This window comes from Puma concolor, chromosome B1 (genome assembly GCF_028749965.1).
Source record: "Puma concolor isolate L17-30 chromosome B1, mPumCon1.1.hap2, whole genome shotgun sequence".
In the NCBI taxonomy this organism is placed as follows: domain Eukaryota; kingdom Metazoa; phylum Chordata; class Mammalia; order Carnivora; family Felidae; genus Puma; species Puma concolor.
The window spans coordinates 14036281-14060120 of NC_141670.1; the positions used below are offsets into that span (position 1 = coordinate 14036281).

The window sequence follows — 23840 nt, forward strand, 5'->3', positions numbered from 1 at the left end:
CAAGATAGAAAAGATGTAAGAATATTTAGAGGACCCAGAAGCAAGATAAAATATACCCAATATAATTAAGTGGTTTATAAATAAAAGTTGACATGATTGGAATACTGCATGGCTGTCTCTATATAAACAAGCCAGAACAGTTCTGTATCGATCAAGGTCAAACCTGTGACCTGGGAGATACTTGTCTTGGCCTTAATTCAGTAAGCTCACTGTTGATGTATTTAACTGAAACCAGAATCTATAACCACACAAAGGCAACTCCTTTGCTTTGACTCTCCCTATCCTTGCGTGGAAACACTGGAAAACTCCTCTTCTGGCCTGGTGGCTGGAGTTGGTGGGCCATAGAAACAATGCAAATGCCACGCCAGCCTCTGCTGAACAGATGGTTGTACCAGAATCCACATAACTTGTAAGCACAATGCAGCTGAATATTCTGGGCAATGCTACATCCTAAGTTTCCACATCTTGAGTCTTTCTAACCTGTAGCTTCCCCCAAGAGCTATTCTTTGTAGCAGTTGCGGAGAAAAAAAAACCCGTCCCTATAGCCTTCCCTTTGTAGCTGAGAGCACTGGAGGTTATAGATGAGATTGTGACCAGCAAGGGCGAGGGGAGCAGGGCTGGGGACTGAATAACACATTTGATTGTTGTCTACAATGAAGTGTTGTTAGGAAGGTAGGGAAGGCCGGGATCTGTCTGTAGATGGGTGAATTATCTCCTGGAGGTTGATTGGTATTTCCCATTGGTGTGTCCCATTTCCATACAGACAGAAATGGAGAAGATGGGCTTAAATTGTTAAGATGTTTTTTAGCTACAATGAGGAACCTCCTGTTGGAAGACGTATTTAAATCCTGACGCAAGATCCCAAAGAAAGGTTTTAATCTCGGCTCCTGGAAGCTTTGGGAATACCGTAATCATTTAGGCGTGAAACACTGGGGGTTTTGTTTGGTTCTTTTTGTTAATTTGAGGAATGTTTTTAAGAGGGGAATTTCTGGTAACTTTTTTCCATTCGTCAAGTCTCTTGAGTAGTGTCCCTATCTGAAGGACTCCTTGAGGTCTCTCGTGGTTCTAGAATTTCTTGATTTCTGCTTTATTTAGAAAACTACGAGGTTTAAACAAGGGATTCCCCTTTTGTTCTGTTGCATTTAGCTTTTTATTTTCCCTAAGGCATTTACGTGTCTTTGTTACCTTTCATTTGTTCATTTATTTCTTTATCCATTAAGCAATTACTGATCATCTCATCTGTGATATTCTAATATTTTTTTATGCAAGTTAGTGGTAACAGATGAAAAAAACAAAGCGTGGGCTCCGGAAGGAAAAAGAATATGTGTTTTCAAATCTGCTCTGTGATTTATCCACTGTAACTTGTATAATGAAGCTATTGGTTACTGTAGGGCTGTGACCAGAGGGGAGAATACATGTGGATCCCCTGGGGTCCGGTCCCGGTCCCTGCTGCTTGGTATTTGGTTTCAGCCCTTTTATCAGTAGGAAAGCACTTGTTCCCTGCTTGTATCTGACTGACTGCCTACTCTATCATTGTGACCTTAGGCGAGTCATTTTTTGTTTTTGTTTTTTTCTCTCAACGTTTATTTATTTTTGAGACAACACAAGCAGGGGAGTGGCAGAGAGAGGCGGACAGAGGCAAATAGTGTTTGAGGCAAATACATTAGAGTTCTTATTCTGTGGTTAAGTATAAATGGGACAGCTGCAATCCAGACAGTGTTTTGGATGTTGACTGCCAAAAATAAAGACACAAAACAAAATTGCTGTCCGACGTGAAATTTTCATTTCATTGTTATAAAATGTAACCTAGTCTCAAAATGGATATGGCTTAACAAGAAGTTAATATGTTTGAGTTGAGGGTTTTGAGAGGTGTTGCTTTGAGAAAGAAAGGGAGGGAGGGAGGGAAGGAGGGAGGGAGAAAGAGAAGGAGAAGAAAGGGGAGGGAAGGGAAGGGAGCGAGGGAAAGAGAAAGGTGGAGTCTATTTGGTATTTGTCTTCTCGTGATATCTCCAACACAGAGTTGTTTATTGAGCTACATTGATTTTCATGTACTTTCAAGCAATTCAAATGGAGATTTGGCCTAGGGGAAATCCTAATTCCTTTAAGCTACAAAAGACCAGCTATTTGTTTTTATTCTAATTCTTTAGTACGTTGGGAAACAGGATCATTAATGATCACAAAGACATGCTTTGTTTGCTCAGACAAAACTTAGACTTACAGTACTCCGCATCCCTCTATTAAATACTATGGTTGCTCTGGGCTTTGGGATGCTGAAGATCAGAAATTGAAAATGAAATACACACAGCTGGGGAGTTATCTACTAAACAATATGGGGGTAAAAGAGAGAAAGACGAAAACTGTACCATTGTGGACAAAGCTTAGCCTCGTTGTTCTCGTTCTTATCTCTGGAGAACGCTGAAAGAATAGTATTTTCGTTGTTACCTTTAAAAATAAGTGACGATCTGGGGGCGCCTGGGTGGCTCAGTCGGTTAAGCGTCCGACTTCGGCCTAGGTCATGATCTCGTGGTCCGTGAGTTCGAGCCCTGCGTCGGGCTCTGTGCTGACTGCTCAGAGCTTGGAGCCTGCTTCCGATTCTGTGTCTCCCTCTCTCTCTTCCCCTCCCCCGTTCATGCTCTGTCTGTCTCTGTCTCAAAAATAAATAAACGTTAAAAAAAAAAATTTTTTTTAAATAGGTGACGATTTGGTTTCACAAGTGACCACTCGGATACACTCTGATACTTCCCTTAGATTACAAAATCGATATTCTTTGTAACTTTTGCAATGTTCCCAAGTTGGGAATCATATTGACAATAATACAGAATGTGGAAATTCTGCAAGTATCTTTCTGCATTTGTACTGAAACTTCGTAAGTCCCCCCTTAAATGAATACAGGGTACCACATTACACCTGCCAATGAGCGCTCTGGGAGACATCTGGCTTCCCGTCTGTCAGAGTGATGGAGTGGCTCCAAAAGGGGTCTCCACTGCCTCCCACCTGAGTCCCTGGCGGGGCCAGCGACATACTTGTCGTGAATCTGGTAAAGCTGAAGCCTCAGAGAGAACTGGACCACCTCGCTGGTGCGGGCCTTTCTTGCGAGAGGACCGCGGGGTTATATGGTCACATGTTCACCAGAAACTTGCAAATCAGTTAGGGCCTTCATCTATTTCCTTTTCGACTTGCTTTCCATCACACTTTTCCTTGAGTAGGATGACACTGGAATGACTATGGGCACTTTGAGGATTCAGCTAAGGAGGCTCTGAGCTGGGGATACATTTAGTTTAGATTTAATTGGATATATTTATGAGGTGTGAAATCATTGCTGTCTGTGGTTGTTATTGCTAGCCATCCCAGAATATTCCTACCACCCGCTGCCTCACCTACTGACATGAAAGCACAGGATCAGAGATTATATGAAGCTGTGAATTAGTCCTGTGGAGCCCTGCACCAGAAGTAGATAGGTAGTGGAGGAGAAATAATGTTCGAAATGTATGGAAACGGAAGTTAGTCTGTGGGAAATTCCTCTCGTCGTCAGCTATGTTGTAAAAGTGCCTAATCAAAAGTGCCTAATTTCTCCTGTCAGAGATACACTTGATACTGGGACGTCTGTAATTACAAACTTGCCACAATTTTCTCGTTTGACGAATATATCTCTTGAGCAATTGATCAGAATTCTAGCGTTTTTTAGGGCGCAAACGTGTCAGCAGTGTTGCGAAATTGAGTTCATCCGGGTGTGAAGTCACACGTGCCGTGCATCGCAGGGTATCCCTGAATCTTATGAACATTCGAGACAGAAATTTCATGTTTATGTGACATGAAACACTGATATTGACAAAGATAATATAAAAGTCATAATATTCTGTGAGGATATCACAACAAAGTGGTTAGTGAATGTCATCAATTCAAAGAGTGTTTAAGATTTGTTTATTATACAATAAAGTCTTCCTTTCTAGCAATAATGCCAAAAATTTATATGACATGAATAATAATTAAATTGAAACCTTTCTAAACTATCAGTAATGAAAACTATATTAAATAGTCGCAGTGAGTAAAGACTGAATTATCTTTCTGTTCGGTCTATAGAAAGTATTACAAAATCGTTGTCTTCTAAAGAAACATTGAAAGAGTGAACAAAGCTCAAAAATACAGAAGGAGAAATGCTTATTAGAGACATGACAGGCACTTAATAAAAAATGTTACATGCTTTTCTGAAATTTGTGGTGTTTTCAGCTCAAAAATAATTTCCTTTGATTTCTTATTCTAAATACTCATTTCATATTCCTAATTTGGTATTCTTTTCTTTTTTAAAAAATTCATGAAATTATAATTCATGAAATTATATTCCTAATTTCATATTCCTAATTTGGTATTCTTTTCTTTTTTTAAAAATTCATTTATGTATTTATTTTGAGAAGGAAAGCAAGAGAGAGAGAGAGAGAGCATGCCAGGGAGTGCAGAGAGAGGGGGAGGTAGAGAGAGAGAGAGAGAGAGAGAGAGAGAACCCTAAGCAGGTTCCTAGGACACTTTTAGCTCAGAGCCCAACTCGAGGCTAAATCTCACAAACCATGAGATCATGACCTGAGTCGAAATTAAGAGTTAGATGCTTAACCAGCTGAGCCACCCAGGTGCCCTTGGTACTCTTTTTCTTAATGAGAGCCCCCCAAGATGTATAATTTCAGACCCCATAAAACCTGCATCTACCTCTGTTCCCAGCTCTATGACTTGATAACTGTGTGATCTCGGGGAAGTCACTTAAGTTCCCGGTGCTACATTTTCCTCATCTGTAAAGTGGGGATGAAAATAGAGAGTCTCAGAGAGTCTTTGAGAGCATTAAGTGACTTCAAACATGGAGAAGAGCACTTAGGACACTTCCTGGCCCAAAATAAACACCATGTCGATGTTACTTATTGTTACTGGAGTTGCTGCTAGAGTCTGGGGACTGAGATTCATGAAGTTGGCAGTGACTGATTCTTCCCTACCGAGTCTTGTCTTCACGCAGAGGAATTAGCCAACAGAAAAACAAGGGTCCGTGCTGGTTACGAGAACTGCTAGTCCCCTCCACTTGCAGACACACTGAGTGGGGACAGAGATGCCTCGTGATCTGTCAAACGTGGTGGAGGGTGGGTCAGCAGGAGTCGGTAGACACGGAGTTGAATGGAAGGAGATTCTAAGGCGACTTGGTTGACGGCAAAAATCCAGAGAAGCCAGGAAGCCTCCTGTGCGGTGTGCAGAAAAGAGATCCTTCTTAAGATCCTCTCTGTTCTGCTGTCCCAGTGACTCTAAGTAATTTGATGTGACAAAAAGGATAGCGATTCCTAAGAGAACCTTGAAAGCCCCTTAGAGCTCATTGAGTATCACCCATGTTCTGAGAACCAGGCTGATTTTTAGATGTCTGTTTTTTTCCTTTGAGATAACATTAGTACCCATTTGGGGCTTCCTAATATATATATTTTTTCATTTTAGTCTTATTTATTTAGATGTAGTACTTTATCCTGTAATCCCCTCAGAATGGGTTGGGTTGGGTTTTTTTTTAATTTTTTTTTTCATGTTTGAGAGTGAGAGAGAGAGAGAGAGAGAGAGAGCCAGGGTGGGAGACACAGAATCCGAAGCAGGCTCCAGGTTCTGAACTGTCAGCACAGAGCCCCACACAGGGGCCCGAACTCCAGAACCATGTGATCATGACCTGAGCCAAAGTCAGACGCTGACTCAACTGAACCACCGAGGCGCAGCAGTTTTATTTATTTTTTAAGTAATCTCTACACTCACTGTGGGGCTCGAACTCACAACCCCAAGATCAGGAATCACATGCTCCACAGATTGAGCCAGCCAGGTGCCCCTGCGTATTTTTTTTTTTTTTTTTAATGAGGCCTTTTAGTCTCCTCTTTCCTAAAGACACAACACTAGTCCCTTGACCTTTCTGAATGGTGGAGGCCCTTGTCAGTGCTCCCTCTACTGGTTTCAGTCTTTTTTAAAACCGTCACAAAGATAAATGCTGATTTTACTAGTGAATTGAACAATGTTCCGTTTTCCTGCATTTCGATGAAGAAGTGCTTGGATAAGCGGTGGCGTATTGGATGGCTATTTTGATGTTTTAATTCGTCCAGCCTTCAGGTGGTTTTTCTCTTCAGCGCGTAAGTTCTTTTGTATCAGTTTGTTTTCCTTCCCAGGTACCAATTTCGGCACGAAAGGACGTGAAGTCAGGGGCTCGGTGTAGTCAGAGCCAGCCAGCGATGGCGGTCCTGGGCTTCTTCCACGGAGAGCTCGGTAGCCTGTATATGTATAAGCTTTATATCCTGTAAAGCTTGAGGGTTGTTAAAGTTTGACTCTGCTGACGTTTGGTGAAGGGCCTTCCGACTTTAACTTTTTGTAGCAGCCCATCCATCCTCCCTTGTGTTGTTAACCTGCCTGCACAAGTCAAGTAATGTCTCAAGAGCCCCGGTAGAATGACATCCCCCCGGGGGCGCCTGGGTGGCTCATTTGGTTAAGCGTCCCACTTCGGCTCAGGTCATGATCTTGCGGTTCATGAGTTCAAGCCCTGCACTGGGCTCTGAGCTGACAGCTCAGAGCCTGGAGCCTACTTAAGACTTCTGTGTCTTTCTCTGCCTCTGCCCTTCCCTGCTCACTCTCTCTCTCTCTCTCTCTCTCTCTCTCTCTCTCTCTCTCTCTCCTTCTCACAAATAAATAAACGTTTAAAAAACAACTCGAGAATTACACCCTCATCTGACAAATCCTCAAGAAAATTTGTATTTGAATCTTCACAGAACACTTGCACTGCGACTGTCTTTGCTGTGTGTCAGGGAAATCATAGTCCCAAGGGCCATCTTGATATAAATGTTCTCTCATCATGTTGCTGATTTGTTTCTCAAGACATCAGTTTCTTTGCCCCTAAGAATGGGAGTAACTATAGACATAAACATATAGACATAAACAACTTTTACTATTGACGTCAGGCACTTGAGTGTCCCTTTTGCTCTGTCCCATCTTCCAGGCTATAATTTATCCTCACTAAATAGAGGTAGTGGCCTAAAGCCGAGTCAGAGTTTTTCTCCACAGGGTAGCAATGTCCCCAAGAGGTAAACTTCAGTGACGGTTATATTGTTTGGGGAAATGTTAAATGTGTTCTGTACTTTAGAAAAGGGACTTTTTTTTTTTTTTAGAGTTTCTAAAACCCAGTTCTGAATGCAGTATCTGTTTTGTGGGTGAATGTATTTGGACGTAACATGTGTCTTTCCATGTGGATGATTTACACATGGCCTACAAGCATAGGAATTTTGAGTTCTTTAGAAGAAATATGCTTCATGTACTTCAGGGTCATAGAATAATGAATTCTATACTGTGACTGTTATTTGTGTACAGAGTCTCCCTCCCATCTGCCTCCTGTGGTGTTACTTGGGTCTCAATAGCTGCTATAAATTGATCGTGCTACTACTCAGCTTACTATAAGTGCCACCGGCTATAAAGGCTGTATGTTCTGGGGCGCCTGGGTGGCGCAGTCGGTTGAGCGTCCGACTTCAGCCAGGTCACGATCTCGCGGTCCGTGAGTTCGAGCCCCGCGTCGGGCTCTGGGCTGATGGCTCGGAGCCTGGAGCCTGTTTCCGATTCTGTGTCTCCCTCTCTCTCTGCCCCTCCCCCGTTCATGCTATGTCTCTCTCTGTCCCAAAAATAAATAAACGTTGAAAAAAAAAAAATTAAAAAAAAAAAAAAAAAAAAAAAAGGCTGTATGTTCAGAAAAAAATGGAGGAATAAATCCACTGTCATTTTTCTCAAATCAGAGCAGTCTATAAGAAAATGCTGATTATTTATGTTGTTTTTTGATGGCTTAGATATCATTGAAATATGCCTGGTTTCTTTAGAATTGATCAACCTGGTTCCTTTTTTTTTTTTTTTTTTTTTTTTTTTTTACTATCTTGTGTTTATTTCCCCCCATGAACTTAGTGGTTTTCTAGCTAGTTTTTCTTTTTAGTCTCCCAAAATGATTTACTGTGCAGGTGCTTAGGGGAATAGTTTATAAATCATAATTATTATATTACAGAAAATTTTGAATCTGTTAACTTTGAATTAAAATATTAGGGGCGCCTGGGGGGCTTAGTCGGTTAAGCGTCCGACTTGGGCTCAGGTCATGATCTCATGGCTTGTGATTTCAAGCCCCGCGCCGGGCTCTGTGCTAACAGCTCAGAGCCTGGAGCCTGCTTCGGATTCTGTGTCTCCCTTTCTCTCTGCCCCTCCCCCGCTCTCTCTCTCTGTCTCTCTGTCTCTCTCTCTCTCTCGCTCACAAATAAATAAATAAATAAATAAACAAACATTAAAAAAAATGTTAGATGCCATAACAGATTTTTTAAGTATGAATCTATCCATACCCAGGAGTCCCCTTTTGCTTTTTAAACCTCATTTCTCATCTGAGGTCAATTTAAATTGTCTTTTAAAAGTTTATGGAGAGACATGGTGTCTGAGTACACACCAGTTATATGTCAAATTTATATTGTTTTATTAACAGCCTGCCATTGTGTTTCTTTACTGATATACTACGGTATTTTTTTCCACTTGGAACACTTCATTGATTTGCATCTCTTAAAAAGCATCCAAGACCTGAATTTCCACCAAAATCTAGTATACAGGAGGTTTTAAAGTTCAGTTGACTGGGTATACAATTTAACTAGAAATAAAGATGAAAAACACTCCTTTCAACTCTTGCCAAGTTCATCAGAAGGCTTCTATGAGAGGTTTAGGTTCAAGGTATTTGGGAGTGAAAACATTATGCTGTCAGCTGTTTAACAATGCTAGCAAGGAGGAGACAGACCGTAAGTAGTGTCAGATTATTCCATTCTTCCTAATATCTCTATTCTCCCTAAAACTCGAGCCAGGTAGCTGTGGAGAGTTAATGTGGATTTTAAGTAATTTTCATTATATGTAGAGATCCTTATTACCCCAGTGGAGTAAGTAAAAAGTCAGAACTTTGCACTCGGTTTAATGTAAGGGTGGAAGAATGAGGCACACAATTTTAAGGGATAGGATTCCTTCCCGCGATGGCACATTGGTATCCTTACAATGGCAGATTTTATCTCTGTCATTTCTCGAATACGACAAGTTGAGAAGAGCCTTTATTCATCTTAGCTCAGTTCCTTTTCCACCTACCAGTTTTTAAAATACAAGCTTCTTAATGGTGTTAGTCCATACAGAAGCCATGACTCTTCTGCCTTTTCATATTTAACATATTATCTTCACAGATTATGGTGTGACTAGAGCCAGGTTGGGTTTTTTTTCCTATCACTCTTCTTCATGATGGGTTGGTTCACTGACCCTCTCCTTTTTGAGTGCCTCTTTAGTGAAGCTGGAAAACAGCTGTCTGAAATATGGCTATTATTTCTGGGGTTTAGCCGCCATGTGCCTTGGATAAATTAAGGAGCAGTCAAAGGAAGTCCATAAATATGAATACTTTGCCAGCTGCTTTTCCATTAAACTCTGTTGGTTGAATGAAATTAGCAAATAATTATGTTGGTGGGGAATCTACTATATCCAAATGTAATATAATGTCTTCCTTTAACAACAGAGCTTAATTTTTTCCTGTACACCAAATTAGTTTTTAGGGCAATCTACATTGCAAATTGGCCGATTTGCATTAGAACTATGCCTACTTGTTCTGATTTGTCAACACCTCTTTTTTTAAAAAGTCTTTAACATCGAGCATGGGTGGGTAAGACCATCTGCTTACAGAGCTTGCCTGCAGCTCTGTCACTTAACACATGAGACAGGTTACAGCTGTTTAATTGTTATGATGCTGAATGATTATCATTCTATTCAAAATTAATATTTATATATGTGTGCATAGAAAGCATGTGGTTAAACATAAGTGATCTAATTGTGAATTAATGGCGTTAGGTATTCATTAATTAGTCCCCCCCACGAACAGTGAAGGGTAAAATAATGCTTTTCACATACACTCCAACTCTTGGCTTTTAAGACGAGTCCCCAGGAGTGATTATTATGCATGTGAGTAATCCACTCCAAATACACTGGTGTAAGCAAGGGAAAAAAAAATCACCATATAGCCGCCATTAAAAACAAAGGGAAAACTATCTATATGTTTATTACCCATACGCTAACTCTTTCCTGCCCCTAAAAGCATTATCCTCTGAACTGTGACCAGTGTCAATACAAGCCACATAGTAAGAGCCTAGACGTATGTCAGTTATGACTGCATATACCAGCATATCACCCGCAATGACTACCACTAGCCCCTGGGGAAGCTTGCTCAGCCCGCAGTGGACTTCCCCGGCGTAAGGAATGGTGACGCACAAACATACATCATTTTGCTCAAGTTAGCAACACATATTCCATCCTGTCTGCTCAGTCGATTTCATAACGGAAAACAAAATGAAAAGTTTTCAGCAAAATTGCAATATTATGACGGAGGTATGCGTGTAAAAGAGGATATTTAAATGCCTTCGTTTCCAGGTAGTTACCGTCAAAGTGACTTGTGTTTGTATTTATACAGATATTGGTACGCCTTTAGAAACTACTGACTTACCTGGCTCAAATACAATGACTAATGAGGGAACGCAAAATCTATAAGGACAAGTTGGGATTTGTTCTTTATTCCAAAAAGCTGAATCACGTTTGATTGGCTGTTGTGCGGTAACAAATGATGTCAGCGATGTCTCAGTGATAACGTGTTCACGTCTTTAGTTCAGCAAAATTGAAATTATAACTGATGACTGGACCCATGGTTTGCCAAGATAAGAGTACCAACCGCAGCAGCAAGAACAGCTTGAGGAAAATTAATTTATATTGTGAAAGACCGAAGAAAATTGTAACCCGTGATAGAAGACTCTGCATGGCTCCTTCCAGAATTTGAACTTACTTCCCATTTTTTTCTCGGCTGAAATGAGTGGGCTGACCCACGTGTAGACCGGTACTTGACCAGTACCGGCCAAGTGTAGTGCTCAACATGCAAATGTATTTTTTTTTTTAACATTTGTTTATTTTTGAGAGACACAGAGACAGAGTGCGAGTGGGGGAGGGGCAGAGAGAGAGAGAGAGACACAGAACTTGAGACACAGAACTTGAAGCTCCAGACTCCGAGCTGTCAGCACAGCCGACACGGGGCTCAAACCCACAAATCGTGAGATCGTGACCTGAGCCAAAGTCGAGCGCTTAACTGACTGAGCCACCCAGACACCCCCCAAAACCCAAGTTTAAACTTATGTGCACACTGTTCTGTCAGCCACCAATAAAATCTCTGTAAATCACTTTTTTTTTTTTTTTAATTTTTTTTTTCAACGTTTTTATTTATTTTTGGGACAGAGAGAGACAGAGCATGAACGGGGGAGGGGCAGAGAGAGAGGGAGACACAGAATCGGAAACAGGCTCCAGGCTCTGAGCCATCGGCCCAGAGCCTGACGCGGGGCTCGAACTCACGGACCGCGAGATCGTGACCTGGCCGAAGTCGGACGCTTAACCGACTGCGCCACCCAGGCGCCCCTTGATGCATCTATGCATCTATGAGATACATCTATGAGATAGATTTATCTCTGCAAATCACTTTTTTTTTTTTTAATTTTTTTTTCAACGTTTATTTATTTTTGGGACAGAGAGAGACAGAGCATGAACGGGGGAGGGGCAGAGAGAGAGGGAGACACAGAATCGGAAACAGGCTCCAGGCTCTGAGCCATCAGCCCAGAGCCTGACGCGGGGCTCGAACTCACGGACCGCGAGATCGTGACCTGGCTGAAGTCGGACGCTTAACCGACTGCGCCACCCAGGCGCCCCACTGCAAATCACTTTTGATGCATCTATGATTTATCTATGACTTTCCCAAAAGAAGTTACCATTTGTCCTAGGGGAGGTAAAGATTGTTCAGTTATGTTTTTATTGTTTTTCCTGATACGTTCGAGAAAACCAGTAAGAGGAAGACCCGATGTATGTTGCACAATTATTTACAAGTCTTATGCTGTGCATTTTTCTTAAATATTAAATTTTATGCACAGGCAAAACTAATGCAACCAAGAAATTATATGCATTGCAATTGATCAGATCAGTGGGTTATTTTTATGATTTCCTGCCACTGGACTTGCTTGGTGCACACAAACGCCACTCTAATAATTGGCAAAACCAAGTTCATCGTATCAATTGAAGAGCCGAATAGTCATCTAGCGTGAAAAATATTCGCGTTACCGTTTGTATTGATTAATGTTAAGAGCTGTCTCTGGGTAGTTTCAGTCCCCAGTCAGGGCGCTAAAACGTAGCCGGATTATTTTTCAATCTAGGAAATCCTCAGAAAGTGTGGTTTTGTTTATGTCGTGCGGTGAACCCAGACAGGGAGTACAAACGTGCTACTGACGTGGTTACGTGGATGGCCTGGCCCGGGGGCTGAAGTCGTGCCGTGTGCAAAGACCACCCCAAGCCGGCCATATCCCACGCTAACCAATGCTCATCTCTTTGCGTGGCTGTGTCCGTGCCAGCGTCAGTGAGTGTGCCGCGTGGACTCTTGAGTGTCCCCCTGCCGCTTCCATCATGTGGACGTAGCTCACGGTCAGGCAGGAAATTCTGCGCGGAAGGAAAATAGCAAATATTTTTCTATCCGTTACCCTTACAGAGCTTTGCAGCTTCTGATGGCACTTTGCCCGGCAAGGCTAACTTTATAAAATTTGGTTTCTGGCAGAGCACCTTTTCCATAGAACCTATTTTTTTTTTCCGGACTGCTTTAAATCAGGGAAAATATTATTTCACTCTTTTAGAAGGTCTCAGGTTAGGGTCCCAAACTGAAAAGTGGTATTTCGCGTGGGCAGCTGCGTGGGAGAAGCAGTGTATTTGTACAGATACTTTGTTCGCCACATTTCCAACCCACAAAAGGAATAAAATATGTGAAGTTTCAGAAACAATTTATTTGAAACAGGTTGTTTTCAAAAGCGCATTGCCGATTTTAGGGGCGCGAGAGCTCTCTGAAACAACACGTGCACGTGCGCACGTCCACAAACATACTCACACGAACTATTTTTCTTTGCTGGCACAGCCTCACTTTCTAGTCGTTACAGTTCAAGTTTAGTGACTCTTCTAAAGAGGATAAAATACTTGTGATGTTTTATCCTGGTCTTAGATTGAGAATTTTATGGCGGGGGGGAGAACATATTGTCAGGGGCCCGAGTAAATTGTTTTATGGAATGTAAAATTACATCTCTGCCATAATCCTTTACGACAAGGCAATCCGTAATTGGCAGTGGGCCCCAATCAAGGAACACGGAACCAATGGATGTGCAGCTTGCACACTGATTTAAACACTTACTGGCTGGAATAAATGGATTTAATATGTACTTATTGCAAATTGTTGCTTTTCTGTCATCCTCCAGGAACTGGTAGTGAATAACCTAAGAAGGATACCTACTTACAACTTTAATGAGATACTAATGTGAATCATTTTTTTAAGTCTGTGTCATAAAGAATGAGGAAACACACAATGCTAAATTAAAATGTGTCCTCGATTCCAAGGACGTTGCAGTAATCGCCATAGTGGAGAATATGTCTGGATTTCATTACGTGCCCATCTGATTGAATTATCCTCTCTTGAAGACGGGCCCTTAAGATTTTAATGTTGTAATTAAACTGAGAAATACTTCCAGCTTCCGGATTCTGTGTTATTTGCCTGTGTCTGGGCTCTGCCCAGGAGTCCATTCAGTGGCCCAGTGAAAATACTGTTCTGTTTAATACGCTCCAACCAAGCATATTGTCAACAGTGAAAACAATGTGAGTAGTTCATAACCATACGCATCAACAATTAACGTATACACAGACCATTTCTATTTTTCCCTTGTGAGCTGTCTAACGTATATACAACCAACTTGGTTTGCCCTTGTTTCTTCTTTGTGTTTTGAAGAATCCCTTTGACAGTAAAAGGAAAGCAAACTTGGCCTTAATCATATTCTGTGTAGACCTCCAAATATCCCAGTGGGCAACTATCTTTAGGATTACCACTCAAAAGATATTTCTTTGTACAGAATTTTACCTTAACTACTGCGGTCCTTTTGTTGTTCAAACTCACTTGCTTTAAGTTTTTCCTGGTTTTATCCCTCAGTCTTAATATCTTGCCAATTGGTTTTTCAAACTTTGGGTTTTATGAACAGGTTATAGCATATATCATAAAGCTCTCTTGAGTCTACATAAGGTACTCTTACTTATGAAGCTGTGTCAGTAGGTTGATATTTCAAATTAGTTTGGATTCTGATCTTACTTCCTGGGCCCCCCTTTAATTGCCAATGTTGAATTAACGATTTCCACGGGGTTTTTTTCGTCTTATGTTTTCATTCAAGTAAATTTATCAACCATTCCATAAACAGATAATGCCTCTAACCTACCTTATGTGGGTACGCCGTTCTGACTCTTGTTGTAAATATAACTTATTTATTAAGTCTGTGGCCACGGACTGCCTGGTTGGTATTTTGGTGTTGCCACTCGCTAGCATTTTGACCTTGAGGAAGTTATTTCACTGTGCCTCAGTTTCTTCATTTGTGAACCAGGGAAGATAATAAAAGTACCTGTTGCCCTGTAGGTGGTGACAGTTAAGTCAGCGTCTCATGGACAGTGCTTGGCATAGTTTTCAGCACCTAGAGTAGCAAATGGTATTTATTGTTAATACTACTGTGTGTAATTGGGGTGGATGGATTGCATGAAGGGAGAGGAACAGGTGCGTGAAGGAGGGGGAAGGTTTAGGAAATGAGGTATTGCTCACCCGTGGTTCTTTCTCAAAAAGTATTATTATTATTCATCATATATCTGTGTCTGTATTATTCAAAGAGTTTCTTCAAAAGCTGCAAACACATGTAAGACACGCTAGAACCGTCATAATAAGTACATTTAATCATTTTGTTCAGCAGATATTAAGAATCCCTTGTGAGCCAGCCAGTGGGAATATGGGAATTAGCATGGCCTTGGAGTTGACATTTCTAATGGAGATTTACACATTCGGTCTCCTCTATCTGTATATCAATAAAGCCTGTATTTTTATGGCATCTCTTAATGAATTGATCACAGCTAGTTCTTGATTCAACCCTTCTCCTTTCACATTTGCCCTTGTGATCACACCCCTGGACTTCTTCCATGAGAAGCGCTCAGGGAGAAAAAAAAGGAACAATCAGATAACCAAAGGAAATGGAGGGAGGAGGGTGCCCATAATTTTGATAGATAAGCAGACGAGGCGACAACCTATAGGTAGAAATTCCAAAAGTGTTGCTATTCCGTTCTAGTCTACACATTAGGAATTAAAAACCGTACAGGACTAAATATGAGCAAGGTCCCTCCTAAGGGGCCTTAGACTCCAGATCGTTAGAAAGGGGTACAGACAAGAGTAGATCATTTTGTGTGCACCTCCATTCATCTTCCCCAAAACAGGAAGTGGGACGATACGGTCATCAGGAGCTTTGCAAAGAGAAATCGTTCTTTTTGAAAAGAAGTACCCAGAGGGGAGTCTATGAAAAGGACACAGTACCACTCATTTGCTTTGGTGATCCTGCAGGTTTATGGGCTCATCCCATCACGAAAATATTTGTGATGACCCAAACCTTTCTTCCACATCTACGGTTTCACAGAGTCTTTGCCCACCTGATCCAGCAAGTAGACCAGGGACCGCCAACGCGTGGGCTCGAAACCCGACTCGTCGTCTCATGCGTTATGTTCTAGAGATGACTGCGGATCTGAATGTATTCGGAAAGAGAGACAATAGACAATGAAGACCAAGAAATAGCTCTGACGTCTGAAAGACACTCATTCGTCTGCATTCTGCCATTTACGTTACATCCACCAGGCCATTTCCCAAGGAGGCCGTGTAGGAGGCAGCTAGGAGACAGCAGAAGCACCCTATGGCCGATGAGAAAGTAGTATCTATTTCATGTTAGGTCGGGAATCATTGCAAAGTACTTGCGAGCCGGAAGAGGCATGCTGACCGAGATTGCTAGGCTGTGACCTTGCACGCATGTCTCTCCCTCTTCAGTCTCTGCATCTGCACTTACTGTATCAGCTGTATTTATATCGCAGGGTTGTGGGAGAGATCAAATGAGAGATAGGGAGCGCTTAGAGCAGTACCTGGCACAAAGTCAGCCTCTGTCATCATCCTCAGGGAGGAGAGCTGGGATCACGGCACTTCATGGGTGTCCCCTGGATTATCGTGAACCGGGACAGAGACCTGGAGCAGAACGAGAAATTTGGAAATCATTAATACATCAGACACGTGTTCACAGTCTACGATTTATAGAACCAGAGCCCATGGAAGAGCTAAAATCATAGCATTTTGTGTGTGCGTTGTGTGCATTGTTTCTCAGGGGAGAGTCTGTAACTCCTGCTACTTTTCTCACTGACCCGAGACCCCAGAAAGATTAAGAATCACTATCTTACAGGAAATACGGTAATACCCCCCCATCCCCTATTCCCACATGGGTCTTTTTAAAAGATAAATAATTGAAACTCCCGGGAAAGTGTTTTATGAATACAACATTTTACTGGAGAATAGTTTTTTAAAAGGGCTCCATTTTATATGTCTGGCACTCATTTTTATAAGAGTTTTCTTCTATAAAACAAATTTGAAACTTTTGGTGAGTAGGTCTAATAGGAAGGACTTGGTTTTGGTGTCAGAATACACTCATTCGTTTTCAAAGCAATTTTTTTGCAACTTAATGTGCGTTTCAGCAACTGTTAGGAATATTAATTTTTAAATATACTGTATTATTTTTACGATTATTGTTCCTAATGGCTTCTTACAACATGCCTGTATTTTTCTGATTATTTCCTGTCGTGGCTTATCTAATGATGTTTTTATTGTTGCAATTATGATTTTTAATAATCATTTGAACCCCATCTATCGACATCTCCTTTTAACATCTTTATTCTGCGGCACGAGCCTTTTGTGGTAGGGTCAGAAATGTTAATCTTCGAGGACAAAATACACGTGGTGGTTTTTACCCCTTTTCTCCATTAGTTTTAAACTAACAGCCTCACAGTTATTCCCTAGGATATAAAATGCAAATGGCAAATCTTAGTATCTCTTTCTCAGTACAGATATTATTCTTTTGGTTGGGTTTTAACCGTTTGCAAAATTTATTTATGTTAAGCATTTTTCATATTTAAAGTGGCATATGAATTTTAACCTGCTATACATTTTAAACATATTTTCTGATTTCATCACCACTTTTGTTGTTCTCTTGACCTGATGAGAAACCTGCCGTTACTTTTAATCAAACCACTGTTTTGTGTAATTGATTGTTTGCTAAGATAATGGGATTGGCTGGATTAGAAATAATTCATTCCTCCTTTCAAACTACTAATCCAGATCAGAATTAATTACGTTCCTTATTTTGGTTGCATTAACTGAAGTGGACCCAATGTAAAAGCAAACGGCTCTCCAGCTAGATCCGCGTGATGACTTTTTATAAATTCAGAATTCCTCCAAAAGTACTACCCTATCTGAACCAGAAACTCCAGAATTTTTAAAGGCACTTTGTTTCTGTTTAGATCATCAGTGGAGCTATTATGAGGCTCTCCTAGATTATATAGTGTTCGGAAGGGATTATTGAGAAATTACACGAATGATGTTATCCAATGGTACGTTTTTGTTTCAACGTTTGAAAATAGAATTGTTTTATTAAGTTATAATTTCCGAGTAGTACCCGAGAGTGTTGCCTCACCTTAATTTCCCCTGCAGTATGTTGTCAATTAGTTATGAACACACGTATTTTTAAATGCAATTCAGAAGCCTCTAATGGAGTCCTGTGGCAACATGAAGAATCCTTTTACATTGACGGGCACACATGTGTCAGAAGCGCTTACGGTTTTGTTTCTGCACACGACAGAACTACCAAACCTGTTAGAGCTTAAATCATTCTGTTAGGAGTTCGGTTTTCACTTGCATGTGTCAGTAACGAAAAATAATCAACAGAAGCATCTTTGAAAAGCAATTTTAGATCATTAAAGATGTATGAATTTTGACAAAGCAGGCAGATTTCAGGCTTATTAAGAATATATTACGTCTCTCTGCTGGTGAAGCCCGAGAGAGGTATTTCTGCCTCTGTTCAAGAGAAAAGGTGTAGCCTCATTGTAACCTCATGAAAGATTAAATGGACAGGTCCAGTGAAAGACTCCAGTCTTAATCCTGACTGTTTCTACAGAGCGGTTGTGAGAAACAGCTTATTCCAGGCTGGATCCTGAAAAGAAACAGGACCTTGGAACAGTCTGTATTTCCTCACGGACTGACCACGTATGCGATGCGTCACTGCCCATCCGCTGTGTGGTCAAGGGCTGCTGGGTAATCATTCTCTGCACAGTGTACACGTGCCTTTTTCATAGTATAGTAAGTTTGCTCCATGTGCTTAAGGATTCAAAATAACCTCCCTTTTTTGTTTATTCAACGCGGAAGTTTGATAATATGTAAATCCACAAGCCATTCGAGACAGAAGGTGAGGGAAGCACGATTTCTGTGGGGTCATCTCTCAGGTTGAAGAAAGACAGCATCAGAACACGCGTAAATGGTTCCTCCAGGGCTCCCGTGTGGTCCTTTTTGCCCTTCATTGTGCAACCCTTACGAAACTACTTTGCTAAAAACGAACTTGCAAACGTTAGAATTATTTTCTACCCCCCCTAAAAGTTTCTTTGTGGCCCTCATAGTTGTAAATTTCCCATCTTCTTTAGTGAAAAGAGCCCTCGTTGTTGTAAATTTCCCAATTTCGTAAGTACAAAGAATTAATTCCATTTGTTCTACTTAGCCATTAAAGGATAATCTCAAGACGGAGCAGGGTGGGGGCATTCCAGCGCATCTGAGAAAGGTAGTGTTACCTGCATACTGTCCTTGCACATGCGGAGTATTTCCTGGAATCATGACCACATGAGCTGAAACGTGGATATATTGCAGTGTTAGAAGATAATGAAGTACATCTCTGTCGTGTGATGTGAATCTTATGTCGGCTGCAGCTACTCAATTTGCATGTAAATTCTGAAAATTTCCTTGTCCCATGTGACACTTCTGAAATGTCTGTCTGTTCTTTTTTTTCCTTTTTAATTTCTCAAGCTCACTATTTGGATAAGATAGTTAAAGGTACTGTATACTTGCTCTTTGTTGACATATCTCCATATATATCTATATATAACTGTGTATCAGATCATACTAGGTATGAAATTAGACTGTTTCTCATGCATATTTTTGTAAATTATAAATGAGGCTTACATTATGTGAAATGCCTTGGATTTAAAGGACTGAGACTTCGGTGTCTGTGTCTCATTTTTATAATTTTGGGTTATCACAGATTTCATCCCTATGTAAGAGCATTAGTTTTCACTGGAACCAAAAACTGAAGATAACAGTATATTTGCTGTTTTTTGTTTATGCTTCTTTCTTTCTTTTTTTTTTTTTCTTTGCCTTAAGAGCTTCGCTGTTGGCAGTTCAGCTAACGAGCCTTAAATTCTGCCTTGAAGAATCACAAACGCTTACTGTCTTATCACAGAATAAGAAATTGTCAATCTAAAGAAGATTCTGGATAATATATGTTGAGAGCAATCTCATTTATCCTTATATGGAAACTTCTTTGGCTTCTTCTAAATGTTTCAAAATATATGTGATATCATAATTTATGTTCTGTTCTTTTCTGAGAAACAACAAAATTACCGTGCATTCCGTAAAACAGAAATGATAACATGGCTCAGCAGAAAACAGCAGATTCTCGTCTCTTCAGTTCTCGTAGAAATAGGTGGAAAATATTTTTTCAGAAGAGAAAACTCCCTCCCCCTTTCTCCTCAGATTACCTATTTTCTATTCCTTGTTTGTGCTTTTCATTAGAATATGACAATATTCATGGCAATATCCAGGCTTTCATATAATAACTCTTGGGTGCGTGCAGTCAGCTGCGGCACCTGTCAGTGGGACGATTAAATCTTTCTTTTTCGTTAAAAACAAAACAAAAACGTTTGGAAGGAAAATTCACCTTTTAGGTATTGAAAATCCATAAATGCAGATGGTAATGGTCTGAAAGAAAAGAAGCAGCAGAATTAATCCTATCCTGACCTGATGGTATCCATAAGTATAATTTCATTTTGCCACAAGAGACTGTCAGAACACTCTTCTGTCTATTAGCTCTAATCTTAAGAGACAGACTGTCTCTTGGAGATATTTTCATTTCAAGTGCCACAGTGGAGGAGGGGAAACCGATATATGAATAATTCTTTTAATACAGACATAAAACAAACATCTTTAAACAGATCGTTCCCTTAAATTTCGTCACCGAGACAAGAGTAGCATTCTAATTATAAGAAGCCGGGTAACAAACCCCAGTGGCTATAGCAAGCACTTTGGGCCAATATGTATTTTGCCCCAAATTATAAATAATTCACTCCAAAGAGTTCTGATTAATAGCCCATTATTCTTATAATTTTGGAGCATTTCTATCCTTGTTTCTGTCAGTGTCCCATCACACTCATAGACCAGAACACCAGAGACCAGAATTTACCTAAGTGTCATCCTCATAAACAGATCATTTGGCTGCCAGATATCATCAGTAGGAAGTGGCAAAAATTGTTTTTTTTTAATGTCATGTTAGACTGAAACAATTATAGATTTTGGATATATTAAATTATTTTAATTGTTTCCCAAATTTTCCCTCCTTGCCCATAAAAGCAGACAAGATAGGATATAAAGGTAACAGCATAAAAGCCTTAGGGAGATTGTCACAAAATATCACTCTTCGCTATCTGTCTTGAAGCACGTCACTACCGTGTTTTTGTTCAGTCTCTCAATGTTTTATTGTGGTCCTTATGGTATTTCATTTTGTCCGTCCTAAGTAATCAAATATGCACAGCTATTACATTTAGTTGGAAATCCTGTCGGTCCTGTCCCATCCGTATGCAGCCTGAATCCTGATGTTTGTTAGAATAGACGCTAAAGCTGCTTCACTATTTCCTGGGCTTTGCTTATTCTGTGAAAAGGAATGTACTCTTGGCATAAAGTATAGTCATCAATCCTGGCCTATACTTTGTGCACTTATTTAATGCACTGTAATTTCACATGAAGGTACGGCAACTCTGAGGCCAGATAAAATTAACGTTCTCTTGTTAACATCGTTCGCATCCTCGTACCGGCTTCCATGCTTTTGAATTTAGAGGGAATTTTTTAAAGCAACGAGGTGATTTAAGAAGGCACGTCCTGATGAGTGACCGCTACCGTTTACAAGAGATCGAAAATCTATGCCAGGGATTCTGAAATTACCTTGTCGAGGTGCTTTTTCACACCATACAATCAACCTTGCTGCTTTGCCAAAGGAAAAAAAAAAAAAATTTAAGTTAATTTTGTCTGGCCTGCAGCTAGTTAGCGGATTGTCGCATATATTTCTGTCCTGCGCAGGTAAGTGGTGTCTCAAGGGTCAGGCCAATCAAAGATGCCACTTGGATAAGAATTAGATTCCTTAGAGACTGTTGCTGTTTCTATCCATGTGCAATTACAGTATTTGTGCTGTTTACAAAGGCCTGTTCCCACTAAGTGTCCCTTATCTGTTTATTTTAGGTGCGAAAACTTTCAATCCTCAAATCGCTTGTGTTTTCCTTCTTTGTCTCCTTTGACAGAGGGTTGTCCTGGTCTGTGCAACAGTAATGGGAGATGCACGCTGGACCAAAACGGCTGGCATTGTGTCTGCCAGCCAGGGTGGAGAGGAGCGGGATGTGATGTGGCCATGGAGACTCTCTGCACAGACAGTAAGGACAACGAAGGAGGTAAGAGATGCCGAGCGTGAAAACAAGCGCGTGCCAGAGCGCGGGTCCGTAAGTTACACAGTTACCTGGGTGCCAAAAAAATCCGATCCCCGTACGTGACGTGGACTGAAAACCATAGGCGCGCCGATAGAGTGATTTTGCTGATTTCTCTGAAACAAATGCAAGCTGATTCTCATCCAGGGAAAAGGCAAGGGAACCACGCTGCTTACTGTATAAAGTCCGTTGTTCTCCATTGCTTTGCCTCCCCTCCAGGTGACAACTCTCCTCACCACAGCGCAGGCAGTGTTTTAATAACTAAACGTTCCAAAACACGCGGGGCACTTCGCAAGCTCTTTGGATGAAAGGCGGGGGTGGAGAAAAGTCAAATAGGAAGGAAAGAAAACAATCTCCCTGAAGCTGCGTTCTCGGCGTCTTTTCATCCTAAACGCCACAGCCGGCTAGAGAATCGCGATAGTCCACCCAGTGTAGGCCCTTGGTTAAGAAATCATTCTTTCCCCTGTGGCGCCCATCCTTCCGTCCTCCGTGCTGCTGTCTTCCAATTTCGGGAGGATAAGGAGGGAGAGCTGGGGATTACTTCTCCGGCGGGAAAGCAGGTGCACCTGACAGCTGCTGAGTTTGGGCGTAGCTTTAGGACTGAGTTTTCGGAGGGATTCGGTTCCTATCGGGGGCTCCGCGGTCCCTTGCTCTGTGAGTGAGGATGGTTGCCTACCCGCTCCTTCGTTCCACCTGCTCTTTAGGGAATGTCCACGTGAGCAGTAGAGTGTGGGGAAAGGTGCAGGTTTAGGAGACAGATCTTCACTCTGCCCGGTGCCTATGAGACTTGACAATTGCTTCATCTGTAAAATAGCAACAATAGAGTTTGGTCAAGGACTGAGGGAGAGCCTGGATGCAAGGTACTTAGCATGCTGCAGACACGTAGTAAGTCGTAAGTAGCAGCCGCTGTTACTCAGTCTTCTCTGGCCTCGTTGAAATTCATAGGAGGTTGTCAGGGAAGATTTCACAGTCTTTTCTTTCCTGCATAGAGTGGACCTCACTACTGTTCTCCAGGAAGCAGAGTGACCAGGACCAACCCTCAACCTCCCCATCACGCACATGCACACACATACACACACAGGCATGTGGACATCCACGCACATGCGCAAACACAGGCACGTGCACAGACATTCACACACAAGCACACGTGCACATGCACGCAGACATGTGGACACACACACACACACACACACATGCACCCACACAGGCACAGCATGCACACACACACACACACACGCACACACTAGCTTGTGCCTACCGCCATTCTCAAACAAATGTTGTTTGTGCCTCGTCTTCCTGACAACGGCGGCCATTCTCCCCTTAGTTGCTAGCAGACTCTTCAGGTTTCCCTATTTTTTTTAACCTGGACCATCTAGAAATTTGAGCCACAATTTTAAGCCCAAGCCTCTTTTCCTTTTGCTCCTGATAGATATGGTGGTCCTTAGCCCTCAGAGCCTTTTCTGCCTAATGATACCTTGTCGCCTCGATCCCCCTTAACCGTGCGCTTTGTAGGAATGGCAGCCTTAATCCTCTCCCACCGCAGCCCAGATGGCAGCTTGCCTCCCTGCTTTTCCCCAAGAAGCCCCTGCCCCATTGTTTTCTGTTGCCTGGGGAGGGAGGAGAGACCTTCTCTCCCTCCTTGATCGTATATTCCAGGTTTTGTCTTCTAAAAGGAGATTGCACCGAGGAGGTTACGGACTCTCTCCGAGGGAAGCAACTGGCAGGGCTGGGTCTGCAGAGACATGGCAGAGTAATTTAGGGGCTAATCAACTCTTTAGTGTGGTTATCAGCCAAGGAGGCTTCTCCCTTGCTTCAAAATGTATCAGCCGCGAATTGGCCTGTTCCCCCTTTGTTTATTCTCATTAGCATGAAACCATGCTATCTCTAGGCTTCCCTCTCCAAGGAGAAACCTGAGCCGACAGAAGACCTCTTGTGCATTCTTTACTTATCTCCTATAATTTGTATTCCTGTCCCTAACCTAATTTTGTTGATCTTGGGAGAAGGTAGCTCAATGCCAGCTGTATTATACCCGGAGATCTTAACCCGGGTGCCTTATAACCTAAGCTACACGGTTGTTTGAACTG

General features: G+C 41.6%; 1 protein-coding gene across 20 annotated transcripts in view; it reads left to right on the plus strand.

The window, feature by feature from the left end:
- The window catches only part of TENM3 (teneurin transmembrane protein 3), a 1294211-nt gene that overhangs the window by 1190976 nt on the left and 79395 nt on the right, over positions 1 to 23840 (plus strand). For 11 of the 20 annotated variants that reach the window (XM_086703136.1, XM_086703140.1, XM_086703142.1 and 8 more), the window contains 3 exons: positions 19037 to 19063; positions 20636 to 20656; positions 21577 to 21723. In XM_086703136.1, coding sequence (XP_086559262.1) covers positions 19037 to 19063; positions 20636 to 20656; positions 21577 to 21723 — 195 coding nt within the window. The remainder of the gene's footprint in view (positions 1 to 19036; positions 19064 to 20635; positions 20657 to 21576; positions 21724 to 23840) is intronic. The other 9 variants (XM_086703144.1, XM_086703145.1, XM_086703146.1 and 6 more) reach the window with 3 other exon arrangements.